Source organism: Excalfactoria chinensis, chromosome 1, assembly GCF_039878825.1.
Source record: "Excalfactoria chinensis isolate bCotChi1 chromosome 1, bCotChi1.hap2, whole genome shotgun sequence".
Lineage (NCBI taxonomy): Eukaryota > Metazoa > Chordata > Aves > Galliformes > Phasianidae > Excalfactoria > Excalfactoria chinensis.
Genome location: NC_092825.1, coordinates 31,383,433 through 31,409,039, shown reverse-complemented (window position 1 = coordinate 31,409,039; position 25,607 = coordinate 31,383,433). Strand labels below are relative to the sequence as shown.

General features: G+C 42.1%; 1 protein-coding gene across 1 annotated transcript in view; it reads left to right on the top strand.

Moving 5' to 3' along the window:
* PPM1H (protein phosphatase, Mg2+/Mn2+ dependent 1H) overlaps window positions 1–25,607 on the top strand; it is a 128,534-nt gene that overhangs the window by 49,450 nt on the left and 53,477 nt on the right. The window contains exons 2-3 of the mRNA XM_072361525.1: window positions 8,093–8,255; window positions 17,853–18,197. Of these exons, the coding sequence (XP_072217626.1) occupies window positions 8,093–8,255; window positions 17,853–18,197 (508 nt within the window). The remainder of the gene's footprint in view (window positions 1–8,092; window positions 8,256–17,852; window positions 18,198–25,607) is intronic.

Below are 25,607 nucleotides of genomic sequence, written 5' to 3'. Positions count from 1 at the left end.
CGCATACATACATAATTTGCTATAATATCTTCTTAAGAATAAATGAGCAAATTGACATCTTTCAGGTCATAGGGACTTCACAATACCTGCTGTAGTAGAGGGTTATGGTGAATAAAGCATTAGCACTTATCTCTGGAAATGTGTATGCTTTCTGTCACACTTGCCAAGATTAGCTTGGGGCTAATTTAAGTTGACAGCTGTATAAAAGGGATTAGTACTGCCATCACCAAACTGTTGCCGTTAATTTTCACACATGCTAAATAGGAAAGATAATTTTTTTGAAGCTTAGGCCAGTTTTGTATAAACCATTTATCATGATTTCTCTTAACCCTGGAAGAGCCGAGATGGTGCTCTACAGCATCACCGTCCAGTGTTTTCAGATTTACTTTAAATGCATAGCTTGCTTTACTAGAAACTTAAGGAGAGAGCTTTATTTGCGTATAACTGCCATTAACTTTACTTAACTGGAAAGAAAGGGTTTGTTTTGGCTATGCTTTCAAAAGTAAAACTCTGGGAAATAAAGTTAGAAAAGAAAAGGTATTTTGTTTTCTCCAAGCATACTTGCCATGGGCAAACACTCACTTTTGAGTTTACAATAAAATATTTTGAGTTCAAATCGAGCATTTGGTTACTTGTTTTGTTTGTGGGGTGGCGGTTGTTTTGGGTGTAGCAGCATTGAGCTGGTAGGCAAAGTGAGAATTTGTGAGGCCTGGAGGCCCCTTGCTATTGGGATTAGAGGCAGGCTGCTGTCCTTGCATCAGTTTAATCAGTGGTTGTGTATTTTTCTTGTAACTGGGTTGGGACAAGTAGACCCTCTGTGCAAACATCCTTTCTTCTATGAGGCTTGCATCTCTACTGAGTCCCCCTTGTAAGGGGATGCTGTGTTGAAATGTATTCTCAGTCTCATGTGCATCAGAACTTGTACAGCTGGTGGGAACAGACCTGAGGGTAGCTGCTATTCCCCTGCATTAGAATGAAGGAAAGAAAAGAATGGGGTTCCTCATTTCCATGTGGTCTGGAAGGCTGAGCCAAAGAGGTTTCTCATTTAAATGCAGCTAAAACCCACTGTCCACAAACATGATGCTCAGTGTGCAGCCAAAAGCCAAGTGTTGCTTAACAGTGAACTCTGGTTTATCACCCTTCAAGGACAACAGCTGAAAACACTTTTTCTTCTTTGGGTTATTGTTTGTTGGTTGTTTTTTTTCCCAGTAAGTGTTGTTGAACAGTGGCACATTTCTATGAGAGGTAGCAGAGACTCCATCTATGGAGATATCTGGAACCCAGCTGGCATAGTCCTGGGCGTCCTGCTCTGGGTGACCCTGCTTGAGGTGGGGGTGGACTGTCTGATCTCAGTATCATCTCACATCAGTCTTAGCCCTTCCGTGATTCTGTTTCAAGAGCTGTCAGTCCTAATGGAGCCAAAGAGCAATTCTGAGATTGATGAACTGTGCTGATGTATATTCCTATAGAAAGGTTACTTTTTGTGTGTTTTGTTGTTCAGTGTTTCCATGTTCAATTTGAAGCTCTGACTTGTCACAATAGCCAAAGCTGATGAGCATTTTTTTTGTCCTTCTAAATAGCAGCATTATATATTTATGAATCTAGTAATGTGTAAAAGTCTAAAGGTTTTTGTGCAGATACGTTTGCCTGTAGACCAACTTCACCAGACTATGTTATTCAGATAAGAAATATCAGTGAAGAACTTCAAGAGCAACTTCTTTCTATATACCACAGAAATACATTCAGACACTAACTTTTTAGTCAACATGACATAGTTTGTCCTCGTTATCCTCCAGGTCTCTTAGTTTTATTCCATCTGTTTCACCATGCTTTCTGGGAAGTAAATGGTGTTGAGTTCATCTTTGCTCTGGCAGCCTCTTATTATCCGGTGCTGATAGCCAGGAGAGAAGGAGTGAGGAAGGAATACTGGGCATTTTTATCATGGCTGAGATGGCTCAGCCCTGAAGTGAGATCACTCTTAACCACATTTGCGTCCCACCAGAATGGCTCAGCATCTGCTGTAGGCTCTCCATCTGTTGCTTTACAGATGTAGTTACCTGCATCCTAATCACTGACAGAGCTGCTGCTCATCGATTTTTGTTTAGTGATCATGGACTTTGCTCCATCACTATGACCTAATACTGCCTTGTTGCTTGCAGTTGCTTTGTATTTTGGGTATTGTAGAAGATGTAACTGAATGGTGTGCCATGAGTGCGTTGCCAGTTTGTGCTCATTTACACTAAAATTGTTTTGGGAAATGTTTAAAACTTGCATTGTTTTTTACTTCTTTGATGTATATTAATCTTAAATCATATTCCACTTTGGGGTCCTGCCTATTCTAATACCATATTTAGTCCACATTGGCTTGGTAGATGTGGTAGCTTCTAGCTAGGTCATAAAGCGGAGCTGGACCTGTATACCAGTATGATTACTGACATAAGAAACCATATTTTCACACTGGGGCATCACAAGACTCGTCTTTTTCAGCTCAGCATTTGCTTCCAACTTGTTTAAGGAAATGAAGATTTTATACAGCCCAGTGGATTCAGAGAAATGATTCAGGAACAGCTTCAATTTCTGCCCGTAGCAGACAATACTAGTGGGTATTTTGTTTTGTTTTTGATGTGAGCAATATCACAGTTACAGTAATGAATGAATGAAATTGTTTAGTCTGTTTCTAAAGCTTCCTTTCATCTGTGGGAGAATTCAAACGAATAGGATGAAATCTCTTTCAAGTCAATTCCCAGTGCAGAAATAAATCTTGTGTGGGTGAAGGGAGAGAAACAGCCACCTACCTGGAAATCTAAGACTATAAATGAGATATCACAGAAAAAGGCAGTGGCATCTACTCGAATGCTAATTCACTAGAGGCGAAGAGAAAGGGGGGGGAGGAAAAAGGGTGGTGGAGTTGGAGAGTGGAGGAGAGAAAAGACAGCAAAATGGTTATGAAAATGCGTTCTTTTATGGTGTCTTCAAAAATCCTCATTATGGTGAAATGATGATGGTTGAAATTATACAGCAAAACTGGGGGAACATTGTTTGCTATTTACGTTATGGTATTAATTAATCTGCGCTATTTCTGTACCGTTGGTGAGGTTGGATACAAGCTGCTGTCACACTGATGGTGACAGCATGAAGTGAGTCCCCAGCTGCAGTGAGGTAGGAGGCTGGAGCTCTTGTTGGGTGCTGGAGGTTGGTGGGGGACAGGACGGTGCAGTATGGGTTTGTTCCGTGTCTTGTCTAAAGCTTAAATTTCTGTTACTTTATCAGAAGTGTTTGGACCCTTGCAGATTGGTTTTATGTCCTTTCCATCTTGCTTTCAGCTTCCTACCTACAGAGGCCACCGCATCAGTGAGAAATGCACACTGCTGAATCATCAGGTCCCCAGCTGCAGGTTTTATTTCTGAGCAGGAGGGGCAGTTCTGGAGTATATGTGCAACCAGTTCCCACATGTTTCCTGGTGCAAGAACAGATCTTAGCGTTCTAATAGCCCTTAGATTTCAAAAAGCATTTCTGTGTGCATTGCTGTAGCTACGCATCAGTTGGCATTTCTGCTAACTCTCCACCTTTCCAGTAACTTTTGTCAAGATGTGACATAAAAGACCTTGCAAGACTTCTGAGATTACAAAAAACAAAGCAACCGGACTACTTACTTTCCCAGAGTTAGACAAGTAGAATAAAACACTCCTGCAGCGTGGCTTAGGACTTTTGCTAAAGCAAATGCAACCGAATGCATTCTTAACAAGTATGGTTTAGATAGGAGTAAAACAGCCAAAGATAGTCCAGAAAGTAAACGTGTTGATATAGAGTTCTGAATGGGAATACTTCAGAAGAGTTGATAGTTGTATATTGTAGTTATTTTTATGTCAGGAACCAGTTACGGAAATCTATACTGAGTTTGTTCAACTCAACTGGCCTGTTTTTGCTCTTTTAAGATAAATTCGGGATTTTCTGTGTTCAGTGGCATCATCAAGAGGATTTGGAGCCCTGCTGAATGAATGAAGAATAGAAGCACAGCATGACCTACATCTTTGTTCTCTTAGATGCCATTTTGAGGTCTCATGAGATACTGGCAGAATGTTAATTGTGAGCCAGTCAAACTGGCTAGCTCATATCTGGAGGATCTGCTTTCAGTTGAGGACATGCCAGAGATTTGCTTGTAAAGTATTGAGGTATCTATCAAGGTTAACACAAGTACCTCTGTGTCCTGATTTCAGCTGAGGCAGTGTTAATAACACACCTATGCTTGGGTTGTTGAATGGTGAGAGCACAGCTGGTGCCAGTCTACTGGCAGGGAAAGAACTACTGTCTTCATAGCGTGGCAGCAGGGGATGGGGCAGAGCCAGGCTGCTAGCCTGAATTAGGGGAAGGGTTACTCTGTACCACATGGCATTGTGCTGTGGGGAGTTGTCCAGGGGGCAGCTATTGATCATGTGTTCACTGGGCAGCAGTCAGTGGGTGGTGAGATGTGTTGACAGTGGGGCACTGGTTGGTGGGCAGTTGTACTGTTAGCTGGGCATCACATCAGTCAGAGGGTGGTGAGTAAATGCATTATGGATAGGCATAAATTTTGGTTGTCACTGCATTTTGTTTGTTTCCATTTTCCTTTTCCATCTTACTAAATAGTTTTTATCTCAACCTACAAGTTCTATTTTGTTTCCAATTCTCTCCCTCATCCCACTTGTGAGGAGAGGCAGTGAGCGAATGGCGGTGTGGTGCTGAGCTGCTGCTGGGATAAACCACAACACTCTGTAAATGTGAGAAAATGCCAACACCTTACTGTGTGTGTACTGTGAGCTTCATGAGGCTCCTGTTTGCAAAATGGGATGTATTTTTGCACTACCGTACTATGGGTTAAACCTTTGGATTGTCTATTTATCAGAGTAATTCATGTTTGACACCATAAAGACAGCCAGTACTCTAATCTTCTGCTCCAAATTAGGTATGCTGTTTGGATTGCTCTTCATAAAGAGCTGGATAACTCATAAATGAATAATATGGGGGAGGAGGAAAGGAGATGATACGAACAGGTCTAACCAAATAGTTCCTTGAGGAATTCTTATAAGGAGAGAAGGGAAGAACATCCCTTGAAAACATGTGTCCATGTAAAAGGTAGAGAATTATAGGCCTGTATCTTTTTTCCCCTCCCATTTCACTCCAACATTTTATCTTTATCTGTGCCCGTGATATAAGGGAAGTGGGAGTAAATGCATGGTCGGAGGTTCGTCTTGGCAGGGTATTTCTTTTATTAAGTGTGAGAAGGTAATGCTTTATCTCACTTTGTTCACTTTAATGGGGATAGATAACAGTTTTGGGGAGTGGATGGATAAACATGAAAAAGAACTGAAAAGCTTAGGAAGCTGAAGCATTTCCTCTACTGACAGAACGGGGTGGCAAGTTTTCCATTAAAAAATTCAGAGGTGTAATTAAGAGTTGGGTTTTTTTTTGTTTGTTTGTTTTTTTGTTTTTGTTTTTGTTTTCCTTTAAGAGATATAAACATCTTTTTAGTTCTGCTTTCTTATTTGTATAAGCAATTTGTATGTGGGGTTTGTCTTGATAAGTTAGTCTGGGAGAGCAAGGAGCAAAGACAATAGTGAAAACAGCACTCTCTTGCAACAATATACCGACTGACACAGCAACCTCCTTGTCTTGCTGGTATTCAGTCCTCCCAGGTTCCCTTTGTCCAGACCCTGTGGTAGGAGGTGCTTGTTGCACAGTACAGCTGCCAGGTGTTTCACAGCAGCTGCCTGCCAGGCTGGCTTGTCAGGTCTCTGTGTTCTCAGAGCCTTTCTCACGTATTCAGCACCTTGACAAATTTTCTTGGTAGGAGCCTTCTAAAATGAGACCATATTGTGTGTAACTTAACATGCTGTTGAACATCCGAATATCTCCTGCTTTACAAGTCCCTGAAGCACTGCCAAGCTCAGAAACCAGAGCAGCTCTAACAGGAAGCAATCAGGAATGTAGTGGTTTTTGTAAGGAGCAGCTTTTGTCTCAATTTGTCTTTTTTTTCCCTTCTTCTTTTTCTTCTTTTTTCCATGGGACTGAAATGAAAACAGCTAGCAACATCAGCAAGGAGACTTAGCAGCTGAACTGAGTATTTGTTACTTCCCAACATGACCAACTGTGCTTGCTGTGCTGTTGCAGTGCTTTAATTGTGCTGGAAGCCTTTCAAACTAAAGAAGTGTTGGTCAGCTCTTATAAGTTCTTTGGTATTTGTTTTTATTTCTCTTTCTGGTTGTATGTTGAGTTTTCAAGCTAGGAGCTTATTGCATCAGTGTTTGATCTACAGGTGTTGAAATGCTGGGCTCTGCAGAGGGCGAGTGCTTAAGCTGCTCACTGGCACCTTGCAACTATATGCTCCTTAATCTCTGCTCTGCGTGTGTTTCACAAACTGATTTTATCCACAGTTGATGTTTCTTTACAAGAAATATTTGTAAACAACTGCTGGTATCACGCATACCAATGTTCACTGCAAATAAAACCCGTCTCCTGTCAGACGGCAGCGGGTTATGTTCATCAGCACTGCAGTGAAACTTAGTTTCTGGAAGTAGTTAATTGTAGTGGGTGTACATATAAAGTATGAGCATGGTTTTTTTTTTCTCTTTGGAGGAAGAAGTGCTCATTTGCATGTCAGAGTGTCACGTTGCTCTTAAAAAATCAAAAGAATATTTTATCTTTAAGCAAGGCTGACACAGAATCGCATTCTCCCAAGAAGAGACAGGCTGATACTGAGTCCCCTGCAGGCCTGCCTTCAGTTTTTGTTTTCTTCCCAACAGCCTCTATCAATGGTTTTTGTTATGTAAAATTTTACTGCAATCAAAACATTAGAGATCAGGTATGTCTTGAACTTGCCATCAGGATTATGACATGCCTTCAAGCTGTTTTGCTTTCTGGGGAGGCAGTGATTGTTTTGAAGGTTGTTTTGTACCTGATATGAAATTGCTTATCCAGTGGTGGAAACACTGCTGCTAACAAGAGATATTTTGTGGCCTCAAGCCTCACAGTGAAGAGGAGCAGTTAGGCAGCATCTGTGGACAAGGACATGCTTGTGTGAGTTACAGGAACCGGTCCCAGCCTGCACAGGTTTTCCCTGTGTGAAGCCAAAGTGCACATCTTGCTGAGCACTGACTGTTGCAGTGCTGGTCGGGTTGTGGTAAGATTCTCAGGCAGAAGTGGGAAATGTGCTCCGACCTGGCAGTTCTGAGACAGGTGGTAGGCACAGCAGTATCTTGAGTCGTGCAGACTTCTGTTTAGGAGTCTAAAATGTCTTCTGCTTTATAGTATTGAATGGAGGTGAGTGAGCAGCCACGGTGCAAAGCCTTAGGATATCCTTGGCTGCTCAGAGCAGTACTGAGCTGTTGTGCTTGTTTCTGCATGCCTGAAGCTCTTGGTGCAAGTCAACTGCTAAGTTGCAACTTAGTGAAGAAGCAAGAGGTGTGAGGATTTAGGGGTTTTTTTGTTTTTATTTTGAAGATATCCTACAATGCATCATTCCATGTTGCTTTGGTGCAAGTTGCCTTTTACAGTACAAAGCAAAGTCTGTCCTTCAAACAGACTAACAGCAGTCTGGTTTATTTTGTGTCTTTAGCACTAACAACTTTTAGATTTAGAGCCAGTGTTTTATTTGTGCAAGACTCAGAACTTGACAAAATACACACCCTTAGCCAACAGATTCATTGTTTACCATAGCAGGCACTGCTATAGAAAAGCAACTGAGGATCTCATGTTTCAGCAGAAGGTATAAATGTTATCAGAAGTAGCCATCAAATACTCTTTTTATGGAAAATTGTGTCATGCCTAAGGGTAAACATGCTTGTGATTCCATTGGTTCTTATTCACACAGTTGTGTGAGAAAAGCTCATTACGCTAAGGGTAGGTGTATGGAAACAAGCAAGTATGTAAATCTGTGTGTTTACGTATGTTTGTTCAGAAGTAAAGTATTATAATTCAGTTTGTTTTTGTTATACTTCTGGGTTATGGTTCTCTATGTCTATTGAGTCATGTATGAGGTATTGGTGGAGACCTTTGTGCTTTGCTAACTTGTACATGTCCTTTGTTTTCTTTTTTGATCCTCCACCCACCCCCTTAGAGTAATAAATGCTGGGAAGAGCACGCACAATGAAGATCAAGCCAGCTGTGAAGTCCTCTTTGTCAAGAAGAAAACTGGAGGTGCTAATTCTACACCAAACAAGAACTCAAAACGAAGATCATCACTCCCAAATGGAGAAGGTCTCCAGCTGAAAGACAGTTCGGTAAGAAGACTTATGAATCTTGTCAGTAGAGAAGTACGAACGAAATATAGAAGGATGTGATGTTATGACAATGAAAGAACTCTAAATGTTTCATGCATTCCAGATATGTCCTATTAATTACCTTTGCATAAATACAGAATGCTTAGCTTAGCTACATTTTTCTAAGCTCTACTATTTCAATTTTAATTCCTTGCATTGAAAAATGCTATTTACATCTAAGACATTTTTGTTTAAATATTCAGAGGAAAGTTCTCCTTTTCATTTCTGAAAACATAATGATGAGAAATTTACTGCTTCAGAATACTGTGAGGTTAATGGCTGTGTTTAAGTTATCCGTTGAAGGTCACTGCAAGGATAACAGCATCACTGTTTGTTTAGTCACTTGGATTCTTCTTTTGTATTCTTCTTACTGAAGCAGTATTGTTTATCACAAGCTTGGTTTATGAAGGTAGGTTAAGGTCCTCCAGCATCCTGAATTCAGTCATCACTGACTATTTCTCTATCTGGGGACAATGATGTATGCCATGTACGCTCTGTTAGAATCTTACAAATAACATTGCCCTTTCCTTTTCCAAATCTTTCTTGAAATCATCTGTACCAGTTCCTATGTGCTTATATTCCCCATCACATTCAGACTGTCACAGTTTTTTTCAAGTATGTATTTACACTCTCCAGGATAAAGAATTGTTCCCTGTACTTGTTTAGATTAAGGAGTTTTGCATACACGCAAGCCAAGCAAAATAAAATTTGTTTTAATAGTCTACTAAAAAAAAAGTCTGTTTTTAGACCATCCAGCGGGCTGCTGTTGATTTACAAGTGCTTGGTTCTTTGAGCAGATTTAATTGTTGTAAGCACTGATTGTTTTTAATGAAGCACGTATCTGTCCAGCATACTTGCATGTGTATATAAAATACATGAAAATAAGCAACGATGTGCTTAATCCATGTGATAGGTGTGTTTGACACCAAGGCTACTGTTGTCATGCACACAGTGCACTGCAAGGACACTGAAACAGATACCAACTTGTCTAGGAGTGCATTTTGGTACTGCATAGGGATGCTAACTCTGCTCCGATATCCCATTTAAGTTCTAGGTCTAGCCTTTGGGTAGACAGATCAGGTACCTCTGCATCCCTGGTGCAGATGGGTGTAGCAGTACTCAATTTGCCTCTGTTTTCATATTCTGGGAGCGTGCATGGGACACAGGAAGGTGTCCCATGTTTCCCACATCCAGTTAATTTTCAGTTTTGAGTACTATCAGATGCTCCCCAGGAGAGTAAAGTCAAACTGTATTGTATACAACGTACTGCACAGTTAATCATCTTCACCAGAAGGTACACTTTTTCAAACATTACGTGCTTAGTGTGTGTAGATTGCATTAAAAATACAGGCCCATAAAACTTCATTATCAGAAAGATGTCTTAATTAGCCTTGATGTTACATAACATTGCAGACACCATACTTTTACAGTGCGATAATGATAGGGTCTATATCTGATTGCATATTTTTGTAAGCTATTTTTGGTTGTTTTTTTTTTTTTTTTTTAAATCATTTGAATTGTCATCAGGACGACTGGATATTAGATGAGGCTGTGTTGTGTGAAATAGCTCAGAAAATGATTTCTTTTTCAGTGTATATCCTACTTTGATTCTGTGTGCTTTATCTCCGCTTTGGAAAAACCCTTCACTTCCTTTCAAGTTTCTTAAGAGAAACCTTTTTATTTGAGATCTTCTTTACTTTCCTCTATTTCTAACGTATTTTAACCAGAAGAGAGCATAATGTCTGAACTGAAAAGCCAAGTGATCTGTATAATATAGTACCGTTTCTGTGCTATTTGTTACCTTGTTTTTTCTCTTGTTATCAACAGATTTACTTCTGTTCTTATGTGACTCTTGAAGGTGCTGTAGCACTCATAATTTAGCTGTGTAAAACTTGTTCTACTACGTTATTAGACCACAGCCTCTGAAATTAAATTATGTTATGTATTTTCCCAAGACAAGCAGTATATTCCTGGAGAAAGTTTTCTACTAGAGGGCAGTCTTACACTAGCAATTAGTTGGATTTTTTTCCTTTGTAAATCTTTTTGCTGCTTGAAGATACTGAAAAAGGAGAGGGGGAGGGAGAGGGGAGATAGTACACACTCTTTCTAATGGTTTTTGTTGTTGTTTTTGTATTTTAATGTTGAAGTTGAATATTGTACTTTTCCCTCACATTGCACAGTTAGCATTGAAAGTGAATACTTCTAAAAAATGTCTGAGTCAGTGCTAAATGTGATGAGTTAACTCTGTATCAAAAAGATAGAATCATAGGGGTTAGAAAGGACCTCTGGGGATCGAGCCCTGTATAAATATAGACTTGAGATACTCCACTGCATGGTGTAATATCATCCCAGCAAGTGTTTATTAAGAAAGCCAGGGGATGAATCCTCTAAAAGCCTCATGGGGACATCATGTCCCACTGTAACACACGATCTGAAATCATCTCTGAGTACTGAAGCACTTTGTAGGAACATTGGATGAGAGATGAGGGAAGTGATTTACTGAGTATTTGTCTGAAGAGGAGAGAGATTTCTTCAGTTTTTGCTTAGTTTCTTTAAAGCACTGTGCACAAGGAAAATGCAGTCTGAAACTTGGCATCTCTTCATTTAATTCAGTCTGCTTCATCTTCCTTAGATTTTGCCTTTTTCCACTGAATGTTTGAGAAGGCCTAATGCCATGTTTGTTTAGCCCTGTTTTTTTGGGAAGCGTATGAAACTGAGATGGCCACTGGATTTCTGGTTGTGTGATTAGTATTATTTCTCGCTGACTCCCCCATTGTAGCCTTTCAGTCAGCAGTGCAGCTCAAGGGAGCAGTGCAAAGCCATGCTGATGTATTGAGCTTAAGTGGCAAGGTTTTGATAGTAGGGTGGCTGCAGAGGTGAGCAACTCAGCTAAGTCCCGTGTAAGATCAGAGGCAGCTACTACTGCTCCAACACAGACCAGCCCCTGAGCGGAGCTGAGTTGTGAGCAATGCTGGGTGTGCTCTAGGAGAGCATATTTAAGAAAGGGAAGAACTGCTCTGCAGAAGCAGCTGGGAGAGAGGAGAGGGAAAAATGTGAGAGGAGGAACAGCTCTGCTGGCATCAAGGTGAGCACAGAAGGGAGGGTGGAAGGTCCTCCTGGCACGGAGAGGAAACTCCCTGCAGCACAGGAGAATCATTGAATCATTTGAGTTGAAGGGACCTTGAAAGACCATCTAGTCCAACTGCCTTGCAATGAATAGGGTCACCTGCTGCTAGATGAGGTTGCTCAGAGCCCCATCCGACCTGACCTTGAATGTCTCCAGGGACAGGACATCCACCACATCTCTGGGCAACCACATGGAGCAGATCTCCACATGGAGGAGCCCATGATGCAGCAGTAGATGAGGCCTGAAGGCCACAGCCCATGGATAACTACAGGAGCAGCCCTGGGCTGGAGCTGCAGCCCATGAAGAGGAGCTTGTGATGGGGCAGGAGGGCCAGGGGAGCTGCTGCACGTGGGGACAGAGCTGGAGCAGTTCCTGAAATGGTGGGCCCTGTGGTATGGGCCCATTTTGGAGCAGAGCTTGGAGAGCTACAGCCTGTGGGAAACCCACAGAGGATCGGTTCGGGAAGGACAGCATCCTGTGGGAGGAACCCATGTGGAGCAGGGGCAGAGTGACCATGGAGGAATAGCAGAGACAAGTATTATGGGCTGACTAGAGCCCCCATTCCCCTGCACTGCCTTGAGGGGAGTAGGTAGATGGGGGTGAATGTAGAAGGGTGTGGGAAGATGATTTTGGTTTGCCTTCAGTTTCTCAATGATCTAGACAGTTATTAATTACATTAATATCTCTTATGCTGAATCCGTTTTGCCTGTGACAGTACTTGGTGAGTGATCTCACTGTACTTATCTCAATCCTTAAGCCCTTTTTCATCATATTTTCTCCCTCTCTTCCTTTGAGGAAGGGAAATGAGAGCTCTCTCCCTTACGGCAGAGTTTAGTTGTATATTAGAGTGAAACCTCTACAGCCAGGCTTTGCCTTACCACAGTTGCGCTTGGGGAGAGATATTTCTCAGGAGTGAAGCATGGCTCACACCCCATCCCACTCCCATCACAGTTCTGTCCCATTGCCACATGGGCTGTGGACAGGTGATCCTGTGGGACCCCTTGATCCTTCTGCCTCCATGTTGGCAGTGCCTGCCCACACAGCTGAAGCGCCCTCTAACTGAGGGACACCGTGATGGTGAACACTGGAGGCCATCAGTGGGTGAAACTCCAGTCAAACACTAGGGGATTGTCATAGTGACAGGTGGCAGGACTTAATGTCACGCAATGTCATGCATTATTAATTGTCATTGTACCCTGGAGATACATAATTAATAGTTCTGCAGTTTTCTTCGTGTCACAAAGATGGGAAGATGTTTTGTACAGTGAAAGGATAATTATCTGCTATATGTAGCTGAGCACATTGCTGGTACCATAAGGAGGCTTTTAGCTGAGGATACGGTGGCAGTTGCTCATGCAGTTCAGACTGTATTAGAACCCAGTACCTGCTCTTGCACCTTTTCTATGTGTAGTTCATATCTGGTACAATAGTAGTTGAGTGGATTACAGATTTTTTTTTGTGTTTGTTTTTTTGTTTGTTTGTTTGTTTTTCAGAATCTTGAGTGGAAACATATTTCATTTGCCTGCTTTGAATTAATCGAATAAAAATGCTCTGAAGGTTTACAGCGTGGGACCACTGTCTAGCTCACCTGGAAACTGTCTGAAATTGATTGCTATTTATGACTAACGCTGCCCTCTTTTTTTCTATATCCAAACCCCAATTAGTTGTCCATATGCATTTTCTGTTGTGATTTCTCATCCATTACTTGACCCAAAAATTTGCATGTCTTAATTATGTTTTACGATTACAAAACCCAGGAGACTCTTGAGCCTTCCTGAGTGCAAAGTCAGCAGTTGAGGAGTCTGAGGCTTATTAAATTTCCCAGTGCATATGGGAAATGAATTGGAAGGTCAGCACAGTGAAGGATCTGTTTTCTCTTGACGTATTTGATTACTATTCAGAATGTTGAATCTGACTGTTTCGAAAGAAAATCTAAACTAGATCAGGATGTGTTAACTGATCATATTCCCAGTTGAGGGGTCTGTTCACTTTCAGTTATGAACAGGAATTCATAAAGAAAGAATGCCACCAGAGTTAGTAGAAATTAGTGTCTTGTTGTTTGAAGTACAGTAATATCTTTGTGTTGGAAAGAAGTTCCAAGCTTCTCAAACAGGACAGATGGAGAAAGCTCTGCATATGCACACCAAAATAGGTAATAGTGTGGTGGTTACGGAGGGCATCTCAGCTATGGGAGAAAAACAAGGATCTTCTTGTGCCTTTGGACTTAACTGCTAGCCCTTATTCATTCTGAGTTTCTGCCTTATTTACACCACATATTTAATTCTTATCAAATTGGGATGGGTGTTGGAGAATTACATCTTTTCAAACAAAGGAGCTGTTTTTATTTTCAGGGTGGGGAAAATGAATTTTATTTCTGCTTCTTTATTTAGACAACTAATATTTTATTCATGTTTGTTCTCTTGATTAGTTAAGAAGTTAAATCAGGTTTCACAGAAATACACGTAAGTTTGTGGAGACTAATATTTGTTACAGTAATGCCTGAAGATCCTAGCTAAAGTTAAGGCAGTAGAGCATTGTGAATTGCTGCCATTTACAAGTAATATTAGTGTAAGTAAAATACATACTGATTACTTCATTTTTTTTTGTTCTCATTGTCAGTTCTGCACTAATTGTGTGTGTTTCACTTGTCCTTCTCTGGGAGACCAACTTCTGGAACAGGGATGTCGCACGATATTTGTTATGGTGACAGCTTTGGTTCTCTGACTTTAATTTGTGTTCAAGAATATGCAGCCCCGTATAATGCATTCAGACCAATTCAGATTTTGATGGACATCATTCCATAAATTCTTTAAGCGGATACTGGTTTTTTTCACAACTTGGTAAAGCTTCTTCTAATTGGGTTTTTATTTGCCTTGTGGCTGAGGAAAGCATGAGACTATTCATGTGTGGCTGAGAGAGCCGACCATATTCTGGTCTGTATCGAAAAAGCTGAAGGGAGTCATAGTCCCCTCCTGCTCTGTCCTTATGCAGCCCCATCTGGAGTCCTGTGTTCAGCACTCAGGTCCACAACATAAGAAGGACATGGAGATGTTGGATCAGGTGCGGAGGAGAGCCACAAGGATGATCAGAGGGCTGGAGCACCTCTCTATGGAGACAGAATGAGGGAGCTTGGAGAAGGAAGGCTAGAGAGACCTCATTCAGGCCTTCTAGCACCTAAAGGGGAGCTGCAGAAAAGCTTGAGAGGGATTCTTTATCAGCGAACATAGTGATAGGAAAAAGAGTAATGGCTTCGAACTGAAAAAAAAGTAGGTTAAATGTGTGAGAGTGGTGAGGCACTGACACAGGCTGCCTAGAGGAGCTGTGGATGATGGGACCATCCCTGAAGGTATTCAGGACCAGGCACCTGGATGGGGTCCTGTGCAGCTTAACCTAGTGGAATATGTTCATACCCGCAGCTGGGAGGTTGGAGCTAGGTGATCTTTAAGATCCCTTCCAACTCAAATCTTTCTATGATTTTATCTCACATCAAGGGCATGTATAAGAAAAGTGTTGTGGTAGTCATCTCCCATAAATTTATACGCTTATAACACAGATCTCTTGGTTATCAAGGCTATTTCTACAGTTGATAGGGAGAAATAAGACCGCTTCAGAATTATATGAAGATGGTGTGAAAGTGCAGGTTTGTTGTTTGTTTTTTAGCTTAACTGGTAGCAACATCAACTTGGTTTAGTGTTACTGGTCCAAAAAAGAACAAGAAAATAGGTGAACTATTCAGGAACCATCAGGGTTGACCTGATCATGTCATGCTCATGTTAGTGACAGATTGAGAATGAAGGTTGGGCTCATGTGAACTTTTCTGTGCTACTCCATGCTTCCCGGTGTCTCTGGGGAAACAAGTGATGTTGTTCTGAGCTGTTTAAAACTTCATGATCCCTGACTCTTTTTTTTTACTACTAAACTAATGTGAGGCTTGTTCAGTTTAGAAATTATCCTGTACGTACTGGAGAACCACATCTCTCCCACACACTTTAGGTGGAAGGTAAAGTATTTCTTTTTCAGTTTGAGATTGGAAGCATTATCTGTCCATGGTGTTTCATGAGTGAGGTGTTTTGTCCAGGGAACCAAACCCTAAGAGAATGGAAGCAGAAGTAGCTTGATCATCTACTTCCAGGAGGCAGTATTGGTGCTTTAAATAAATGATTTCAGTTTTTAGTTAAAACACTTGCAGTTTGGGGTGTTTGTTTCTGTTGGCAAACTACTTCACACTTTGCACAAAAAGCCAACTATTTTCACAAAGAGATTTTTTGGTCAGTAATCCTGTTACACGTTACAAATGGTTTAAGCAGAACTTTACAGCCAACTGTAGGGTGAACTTGGAGCAGTTCTGAGCCAGGAGTGAGCTGGTACAACTGCCAGTTATGCCCTCAGGGGTAAAAATTCACAACACGTTTATGGTTGAATGTATCAGACTGGGCAAGTGGAGTGGGGCTGGATAAGGAGATGCATTCAGAACAGTGGGGTATTTTTTTGTATTTGTTTTCCCCTACCACTGTATGATAATTACTGTGGTGACTAATCCAGTACTGCAGGACAGGTCTCCCATTTCTCAGCATTTCAGTAATGAAATGAAGAATGCACAAGATAGACTGCTGGATTCCTATCCTTGATAAGATCTGGACTTGAAGAAACTTCACTGTATATGTGACTATGTTCTTACTGAAATGGTAAAGAATTTGTTCGAACTTCGCTGTATGCTGTCTGTGTTTATGGCATCGGTTTAAAACAAGAGTAGTTTTTTATAATCAAGACATAAGAATATGCATTTCGAAGAAAGTTGTAAGTAATAGTATTTTTTCAGCAGTTAACCTTTTGCACTTTGAACAGCGTGCACTTGTAGAGATGGTCTATGTACGTGTTGCCAAAAGAGACGTTTTGCATTAGGTTTTGGATTTTGGAGCTCAGGGCAGCAATGAATAATTTCCTTTGGATTTGTGAGTGACGGTTCATGGTGTTCGTACTTAGATCTGTTTCCTCTGTCCTGTTGCCAGTGGTCGGCACCTTTGTGGAGCAACTGAAACAGCAGAAAGTAAAAGGAGCTGCAGTTCACATCCTGCTATCCATCATGTCTGCTATCCTAAATTAAACAACAGAAACATACAGATACATATATATATATATATATTGAGATAATTAACTGTTTTGAGATACAGGTTATGCTTTCATAGTATTTGGTGTTTTGCAGCAGTCTTGCCTGATTCCAGTTCCTTGCAAAATCATTTATTTCTGTGTCTGTATTACTCTACTCCTGCCTGACTTGCAGGGCAGCCCCACAAACAGTTATTTCAGCAAAGCTGAGGGAAGGTGCGGAGTTAAGAAGAAACAGGGCAAACGAGACTGGAGATATCATTTCCTGATCCTGCTGTCAAATATGTCATCGTGCAAAGACAGATATTGTTACTCCTTAAATGTTTTGCTAAAGATGTTGTGATGAATTTTGCAGAAAACTTGTGGCTCTTTAATGTTTTTTCAGGCAGGTCTGAAGTTATTCTGCTCAGAATTTGGTCTACTTCCTGACATGGCTAATGGGTCCTGTCTTAGTGATAGCGAACACCACTACAAGAGCATGGTTTCTGCTCAAATCAGAGCAAGAGCAGAGCTGACTTACACCTGTCTGAACAAGTCTGAGTAGAGAACCATGATTCTGTGATTCTGTGTGAGATGCTGTGATTCTGAGAGCCGTACTGAAACACTTGCTTTTCTGATCAGGGGTTATGTAACTCCAGTACAATACACGAAGTGTGTCAGAAAACTGGGAATATTTAGACAGTGAATGTGTAAGCTAGCATGGGTGGAATGTGGCTGGACCCACTTATGTATACCTTCCTTGAGGACCTCTATGCTGGTTTACAAGCTGGCACTGGTACGAAAAGTCGTAGCTGTCTTATCTGTCAGCATGGTGGGCCTTACTTACCTCTTGCGGAGGTAGGGACCACACCTTGGTACTAAATAGGTCCTTGGCCAAATGTCCAATCAGAAAAGGATATGTCACTGAAGCACCAGGTGCCAGCTGGTGTAGCTTTCCTCTCTAAAGTGGTAGATCCATCACATGTCAATGATGTGACTCTCAAATACTTCTTTACACAGTCGTTAGGAGATGAATTCAGTATCGCAGAATTGCTTGGCCCGAGTGTTCTGTGATGAATGGAAGGTGGAAAAGGCTACAAGTTCATCCTTTTGTTAGGTTTCTGAGTTAGAGTGTTTTAAAAAATAGGCACAAGCACACATCTATTTTCTGCAAGGGCTGTACTGATATGCTGAGTATTTCTCCATTTCAGTGGGAAGGTTACCTCTCGGAGAGTTACCTGTGCTTTACCTGCTGCTGCTGAGCCACTGGCTGCTCCTTCACCTCACTTGTGGTTGCATGACCATGTGACAGTCTTTTTTCCTTTCTTTTCCTCCTGTCTTCCCAGGACACAGATGGGATCAACCTGTACTACTGGTCCCTGTTTGATGGACATGCTGGGTCAGGAGCTGCCGTGGTTGCTTCCAAACTGCTGCAGCACCACATCCTGGAGCAGCTGCAGGAGATTGTGGACATCCTGAGGAACACAGCTGTCCTCCCACCCACCTGCCTGGGAGAGGAACCTGACAACATGGCCACCAACAGCAAGACGCTGACACGGGCAGCCTCCCTGCGGGGCGGCGTGGGGGCCCCAGGCTCACCCAGCACCCCTCCAACACGCTTCTTCACTGAGAAGAAGATCCCACATGAGTGCCTGGTTATTGGGGCTATAGAAAGTGCGTTCAAGGAAATGGTATGTATATTTTAGCTACTGACATCCACATTTCATATGTCCATCAGTCACATGGCCTGGGCAAAACAAACAGTAAGGAATATATTTTTTTCCACTTTTTTTTTCCTACTTATATAATTCTGTCTATATGTAGATAGTGTTTAAGAGCCTCGAAAGCTTACCTGTTGTGTCTGCGTGAGGCAGGGAGCTTTGGTTTGTGGAAGCTGCTGCCAGGATCACTAGCATTCAAGCAGGAGTGGGATCCTAAATCGCAGGTAGTGCCATGAGCGCATTATTTGCACTTTCCTCTGCTAGAAGAACTGTTAGAAACTTGTTTTTTCCTTTCTTTTTTTCCCTTTTTTCCTTTTTTCTTTTTAAGATTATAAATCAGTGTTGCTTCACAGTAGCAGATTTCAACTTTGGCTGTTGCAGGCTGCATATACAGATATGTATGTATGGCACACGGTGGAAGAACTGCCGCTTGCAACACCGAGGGCCCGGGTTCGAATCCCCCCTGTGGCGCAAGTGGTACAAGTGCCGCGCTGCTACACAGAGGGCTCGAATCCCGGGGGTTGGACTCGATGATCTCTAAGGTCCCTTCCAACTCGCACGATACTATGATACTATGATATGATATGTGCCTTATAAAGCCTCCTTGTTCTATGAGAGCAGCAGCAAAGGCACCTCAGCATTCCTTAATTGCCCAGTTCACATTGCCCACATATGCAAAAAAAATTAAAGGATGTGGATGAGAGCTAGCTTCCTTGATCTGCTGACCTGCAGTTCTTGTTAGCATTGGGGTAGCTCATAAGACAGTGTCTGTGGGGAGTGTGTACAGCTCTTGAGTGAGGTTGGTTGGGAGTGGGTGAGTGGGGCATGAGAGACATTCTTGCCACCCACTTGATTTGTGTACAGCTTGAACATCTGGGAACAGATCAGGGTCCCGTGGAAACAGAATATTCTCAGATTTCCCCAATGGAAGCTGTTTTCTCTTTGAATTTTTATAATTGATACAGTTGCTCTGCACTTCCCCATTCAGCCTTTCTCAGTCTTAAAAATAATTCTAGTCAGGTAAAGCAGAGACTTGGTCTGTCAGCAAGTACATCTGGGATCAGGTCTTGAGAGATGTCTTTTCTCTCTCCCTCTCTTTTTTTTTAAAGCCTCTTTTTTGAGCAGGTTTTTGAACTAATGAACATTTCCCAGAGGTTTTATTTGTTGCCTGAAAAGAAGTACAAAGGCAGGATTCAATCATAGCTGAATTTTGTTTAGTACATGCATCTAATTAGGAACTTCAGTTGTTATAACAAAGTGATGTTTCACTTTGAGTTCAGAATAGCAATTATCTTGCCGAATTACCCTTTCTTCCCAAGGATGTACAGGCAGACATACTCACAAACTGAGGTGTCCACAAGTAAATCTACAGCCATGGTTTAGGCACTGCAGCAACTGGGCTGAGTTTCTGCTAGCTGAAAGGAAAGAGGACGTGTGGAAACCTCCTGTCAGTTTAGCTCTCCCTCTTCAGAAAGGAAGAACTAGCTTGTTCTCTCTACCTCTGAAGGAAGAAAGAGGTGATACTGCCTGTCTGCCGTACCCTAGTATTTGGCTGGGGATTTTCCTGAAAGCTTGTTTCTCAGAGCAGTGGAAAGGCTGCAATACAGGATAAATATAGAAACCTTAGATAACTTATTACAGATGTGATGGCTGGTTATTCTGGATGTGGATCATAGTACTCTGTCCTCCCTGTTTCCAAACTGTGAAGAGTATCTTGTTTTCCTCCCTGAATAATTAATTAATTCCAACTTGTACTTGGCTATATAAATGACTGTAAGTATGACTATTTTAATGCAGTACATTCCTGGCATTATAAACAAGTGAGATTAAGGAAAGCAGTAGATAATTGTATCTACCTTAAACTCTAGGTGGTGTCTTGTGTTCGTATGTGGTCTAGGGACAAGACTAATTGCATAAATTGCATTCTTTTGCATAAATGTCTGCCTAAGGATTCTGTGGTTCGTAAGATCAGCGCTCATGCATCTCATCTGTGCCTGCAATGATTCATCCCACCTATGACTTCCTGCTGGCTTATGCTCCTAGCGATCTTTGTAAGAAGACTTTGGGCCTCCTCTGCAGTATGTTGTTTGTCAGCTGCTGCTTTATATTGGAACACTGTGGATATTGTTGAGGTAGTTCAGTGCAGTTAAAACTTGCATGATTTTCAAGGGTTTCACGCCAGCAGAGTGTATCATTTTACCCAGCTCTTGGCGAAAGCTCATGTTCCTGGACACACAGGCAAACATCTCGGTGTTGTTTCCTGAGACATCTCGTACTGAAAGGAGCCCTTTGAACTTGGTGAAAATGTTGGATAGATAAAGATATGTTTGTTTTTTTTTAATTAACAATTGAATCTGACAGGTTTGCCTAATGAAGGTTTTATCCCTTATGTCAGGAGATGGGGTTTTTTTTGGTACCTTTTCTTTTTTCCCCAAAAAGTCTTTCGAATTCTTGTTAAGCTCTCCCTGTTCTAACCTCAGTTGTCAAATAAATGCTATTTATCACATGGCTCTTAAAAATTATTCTTCTTTGTCAGGTGTGATTTTCTTTTGGACGTTGCTTGTCTTACAGCCGTGTTCATTAAAACACTGTAGGAAGCTGATACAGGTCATGTCATTGCCTAGCGTAGACATTTCAGGGATTAAGATGCCCCCTTTTTTGAAGCACTTCTAGACAGTGTTCTCTCTATTGAAACTGGGATGAGCAAGTTCTTGTGATGTGTTTTCACCGTCCTATTTAAAATAATAATAACACTCAATGTCAATAATTGTCAAGGACCACAATTACTTGAACAAAAATAAATTAGCTTAAGTTTTGGAGGTGTCCCAGGTCAAATCTTCTAATTTTCATCTCTTGAGTTTAAAAAATGTATGTAGAGATTCAGGAGCTGAGCGGATACTTCCAAATACTCTTCGTTACAGGATAGAAACATTAAACTATAATCCTTTCCCTGAATTTAACCTTTTGTGCATGAGAGCAATTTAGTATCTAATTTAAAGGTCTCAGACAGGAAGCACCTATTTCGCTCTAAACCCTCTTTATCTTGGATGGGAAGAAGCGGCACATACCTAGGCTGTGTGAGTTACTGAAAGATAGTTGTGTCTGCTGTATCAGGCGTTTTCTTCTCTTATGAGATTCTTTTGATTCAGGTCTGAACAGATACTTTCACAAAATGCTTCAAACTAAAATGGCATCAATCTTGAGAGACCAACACACGTTCTATGGTTTTCCTTTATGAAAAAACTTCCTTTGGCTAAATAGCCATTAGAAATAAAGGGTCTTGCAGTGGTGGTACAACCATTCTGACGCCTTTTTGACTAAGCTAAAGCAATTTAAAGAGTTAATTTGGACTTTATGCCCTCTGAAACATGACTTTTAATTAACAAAAAAGGAAAAGTTAATGGACATCTTGTGTGTAGGAGGTAAAGCTACTTGCTGTCATAGCCAGGTATGGCTACCAGAGGACCCACCCTGGGGATGGATACAGCTGAAGAATAGTTATTGTAGTTGTTAGTGCGGTATGATGATAGGTTGTAATGATGATTCTGCAGTTTGATCAGTTTACCTGCAACCTGAACTTCTAAAATTTGGCATCAGATGCAGCTGGCACACACTGCTCTACACCAGCATGCTGGCTGCTCTCCCACCCTCAGCCCCCGCCCCTTCAGCGTGCCAGCAGCGTGCATGTATGAGCCAGCCTGGGCAGAGCTTCTGGTGGCTCACACCCACAGCCCAAGATGTGCCCTGCACATGCTGATGGAAAACGCTGGAAGGAAGTCAAGGTAGGAAGCCCTGCAGCATGCCAGGCTGCTGTCCATACGGGGCTTAGACGCACCAGAGCTGCTGCGGCAGATCTCCACGAGGTGGCACGAGCAAGCCGCTGTGAGCCTCCGACTGAGCAAACAGCGCTGCCTTCATGGCGTAGTCGGCTTTTGTTTTTAGAAAATAAGCCTGTATGACGAATGAGTGTTTTTGCTCAGGGAAACTCAGGTCCAAACCTCAGTGAGGCAGGTGCTGCAGATGCACCCCCCAGGAGGTCAGCTGCCCTAGTGCTGACATCGCATCCTCAGGCTGGTGCTGCAGTCGGTGGTGAAGGCGCTGCCTGCCTCCATCTCCTGGGAGGGCTGGGCAGAAGGCAGCCCTTGTGGGTGCCCTGCTGCTGCCTGCCGCAACATTCCCCATACTCAGTAGGGGGCAGAGCACAGATTATTTCCCTCCCTGGCGTTAAATGTCCACCTTTTCAGCAGAGGATACAGAAATCCTTTTTTTTTCCCTCTCTCTCCCTTTTTTTTTTTTTTTTTTTTTTTTTTAAAGACCACTTTACAGCTGTTAGGAAGGTGGTATCACAGCTACTAATGAGTCCCTCTAATTCTTCACCCTTCATTCTCCAGCCTGCAGTTCATACTCATTTTCCACTTGTCGAGTGAAGTTTTCCAGCTCTGTTGAGATCTGAGAGTGTGCCCCATGCTGCCCTTTGGACTGAAAGAGGGATCGTATCATCATCACAGAATCATAGAATGGCCTGGGTTGAAAAGGGACACAATGATCATCCAGTTTCAACCCCCTGCCGTATGCAAGACCACAAACCGCTAGACCAGGCTGCCCAGAGCCACATCCAGCCTGGCCTTGAATGCCTCCAGGGATGGGGCATCCACAGCCTCCTTGGGCAACCTGTGCCAGTGCGTCACCACCCTCTGAGTGAAAAACTTCCTCCTAATATCTAACCTAAGCCTCCCTTGTCTTAGTTTACAACCATTCTTCCTTGTTCAATCACTGTCCACCCTCTTAAACAGCCATTCCCCCTCCTGTTTATATGCTTCCCTCAAGTACTAGAAGTATGATTCAGCCCAGTTTTGCTTAACTCTTCCCCTACAAGCAGGTTGCTATATAGAAATGTTTTGCATCCTACGGAAAAGGAGGGGGGGGGAGAGAAAAAAAGGTGGCTCTGAAATCTTTCCCCAGGTGGGAAATTAAGGAGGATTTGTGTGTACTTGTCCTTCATCTAGAGCTCTTTACACCCCTAAAGGCTTCAGAGGTGTTCTGCCCCTCTTTGTGTTGTGCTGTGCCACTTCCCCAGCAGCACTGATGAAACATGTTTCATTAAAAGCCGATATCTCTGCATCAGAATGAGTTAGTAGTAATGGTGGGCTTCATTTTATTTTGTTTTACCTTTTTCCCCTCAAATTTTGTTGAGATACAGGAAACCTCTTTCAGCGCACAAGATCTAGTTTAAGTTAAGCAAACTCTGAGAACGACGCCCTAAGGATTATCCATCTTCTCCACCCCATAATAAACGCTTCTGAGTTCTTGTTATTGAAGGGAATAAATTTTAATATAGGCATTCCAGCACTCGTGCAGCGTACGTGTGACAGGGCTGAAACCAGGTGAGGAATTGTACTTTGTTTCAAGGTCTCAGAGGATATTCTGAGCAGCGGAGATGAAGCTATTTTAAAATTCCTGGCAGTGCCTGGAAAATCCACTGTAGTATTTGTAAGTTGAAATTATTTTGATGGTTAGAAACATCTGCTTCCTTTGAACTGCTCTTTTCAGCTTAATTTAAAAATATATGGAAACCACGGGGAGGAAAATCAGCTTCTCTATGGCAAGATTAGATAAAGTGGCGTTTGCAACAAGCCCATGTCTGTGACCAAAGGCTCTGCAAGATTTGATTTGAGCTTTGAGGTGTTTTCCTCCTGGCCTTCACCACAGCCTACCTACCAAAAATAAAAATTAAACAAAAAAAGAGATAACTTAAGGGGGAAAATAAATAAATAAATAACTACTTGCATTGAGTAGCAAGAGCCACGACAAAACCCACTGTCTGCGGCAGAGCAGCTTGCAGTTCCTCTGTGCGGCAGATGATGGCCATGTCGGGTAGTGCTGTGCACCTCCGCTGTCCCCACTGCCCTCCCTGTTGCTGTGCTGATGGCACAAATAGGATCAGCACTCTGGCCTGCTCGGAGTCACATTATTTGTGACAGGCACTATTAGAAATAGAAGCCCTCCCTGCCCAGCTAGCTCAGGGCAGTGGCTGAGCACTGCCCAACATCCCTGCTGCCATCCTGGATCACCTCCCTCTCCAGAAATGTGTAGGAAACAAAGAGCAGTCCCTGGCCTGCTTTGGTGCAGCAGGTTTTCAAGCAAATTGCAGCTGTTATAGTTAGCATTTGTTGTGGTTCTTTTACTTGGATAAACAAAGCTCTGAAATAAAGCTCTAAATCCCGTACCCCAAGGCATGGACAATTTGAGCTGTTTGCTGCTTAATGCAAATAATGAACTACAGCACACAGAGAGGCAAATACATTCCTAATGAAAAGCACATACAAGTAGGCAAGTTTTAGCTGAAAAGATCCCTTAGTTACTTGCAATAGCTACATTAGATGACACTCCCCGTTTGAATCCAGTATTGCAGGGAAAGACCATTTTGGTATTAGGTTGGACTCCAGACTCAGGAGAGGAGGGTGACTTCTAACGTGTTGGGTTATTACGAGAAGCTAAACTAAGAGGCAGCAGAGTGAGTTCACTGGGATACAATTAGTTTTGTTGAAGATGTATGGAGTACTGGGAAGTAGCTCATTTACCTTTTTGTTTTTATGTGGTCTCTAAGCTTTCTTGGGATAATGTATACTGCTGGGCTTCACTGACTGTCAGTGGCAGATGTGACTTGTGTTCTCCATGTCTATTAAGCAGGAAGGCTTTTTATATTAATATGGTATTTTAAATAGTATTTCTTATTAAACTCAGAATCACTTGGATGTTTAACATGGGAAGAACTGTTTGAGTAGATTCATACATCTCTAAATTGGTGCACATTCACAAATTCTTTCCAGGGCCTCATAAAACCAGTGAGACAAGATACAGCCTTACGTATTGTGGCTCATCCTGGCAACTCTGTGAATGCGTTGTACTGGTATTTTTTCAGTGTTCTACTGATGTTGTTCTGTTTCATGGTGGGGCTTTTTTTGTTAACAAGTTTAGCATCACTCCCTTCTGCATTTCTAAAGGGTAGCACTGTTGCATCAGTGTGTCTTGCTGCTGTTTGTAAAGGTGTACACTCCACAATCCTAGCCTCCACTTTGGAGACCAGGTAGTTATTCATGTCATAGCTAGGTCTCGTTAATTATTTTCTGTCTATGTAAAGTGCTCTCCAATTATACCACCGTGTATCTGTTGTTCAGCTACATTTATCTTTGCCTTCTTTGTGCTTTTTCCATAGCAAAATCTCTTGCATCTCTCAGCATTGCCCTTTATTCCATGATGTCTGATGTTTTACAGTGCTGCCCTGTTTTATCCCCAGCTTTGTATCATAAGCAGTCGGTACTCCAAGACTTTCCATTCTCTCTGAGCATGTACCCGGAACTGCAATAGTAAAGAAAGCTA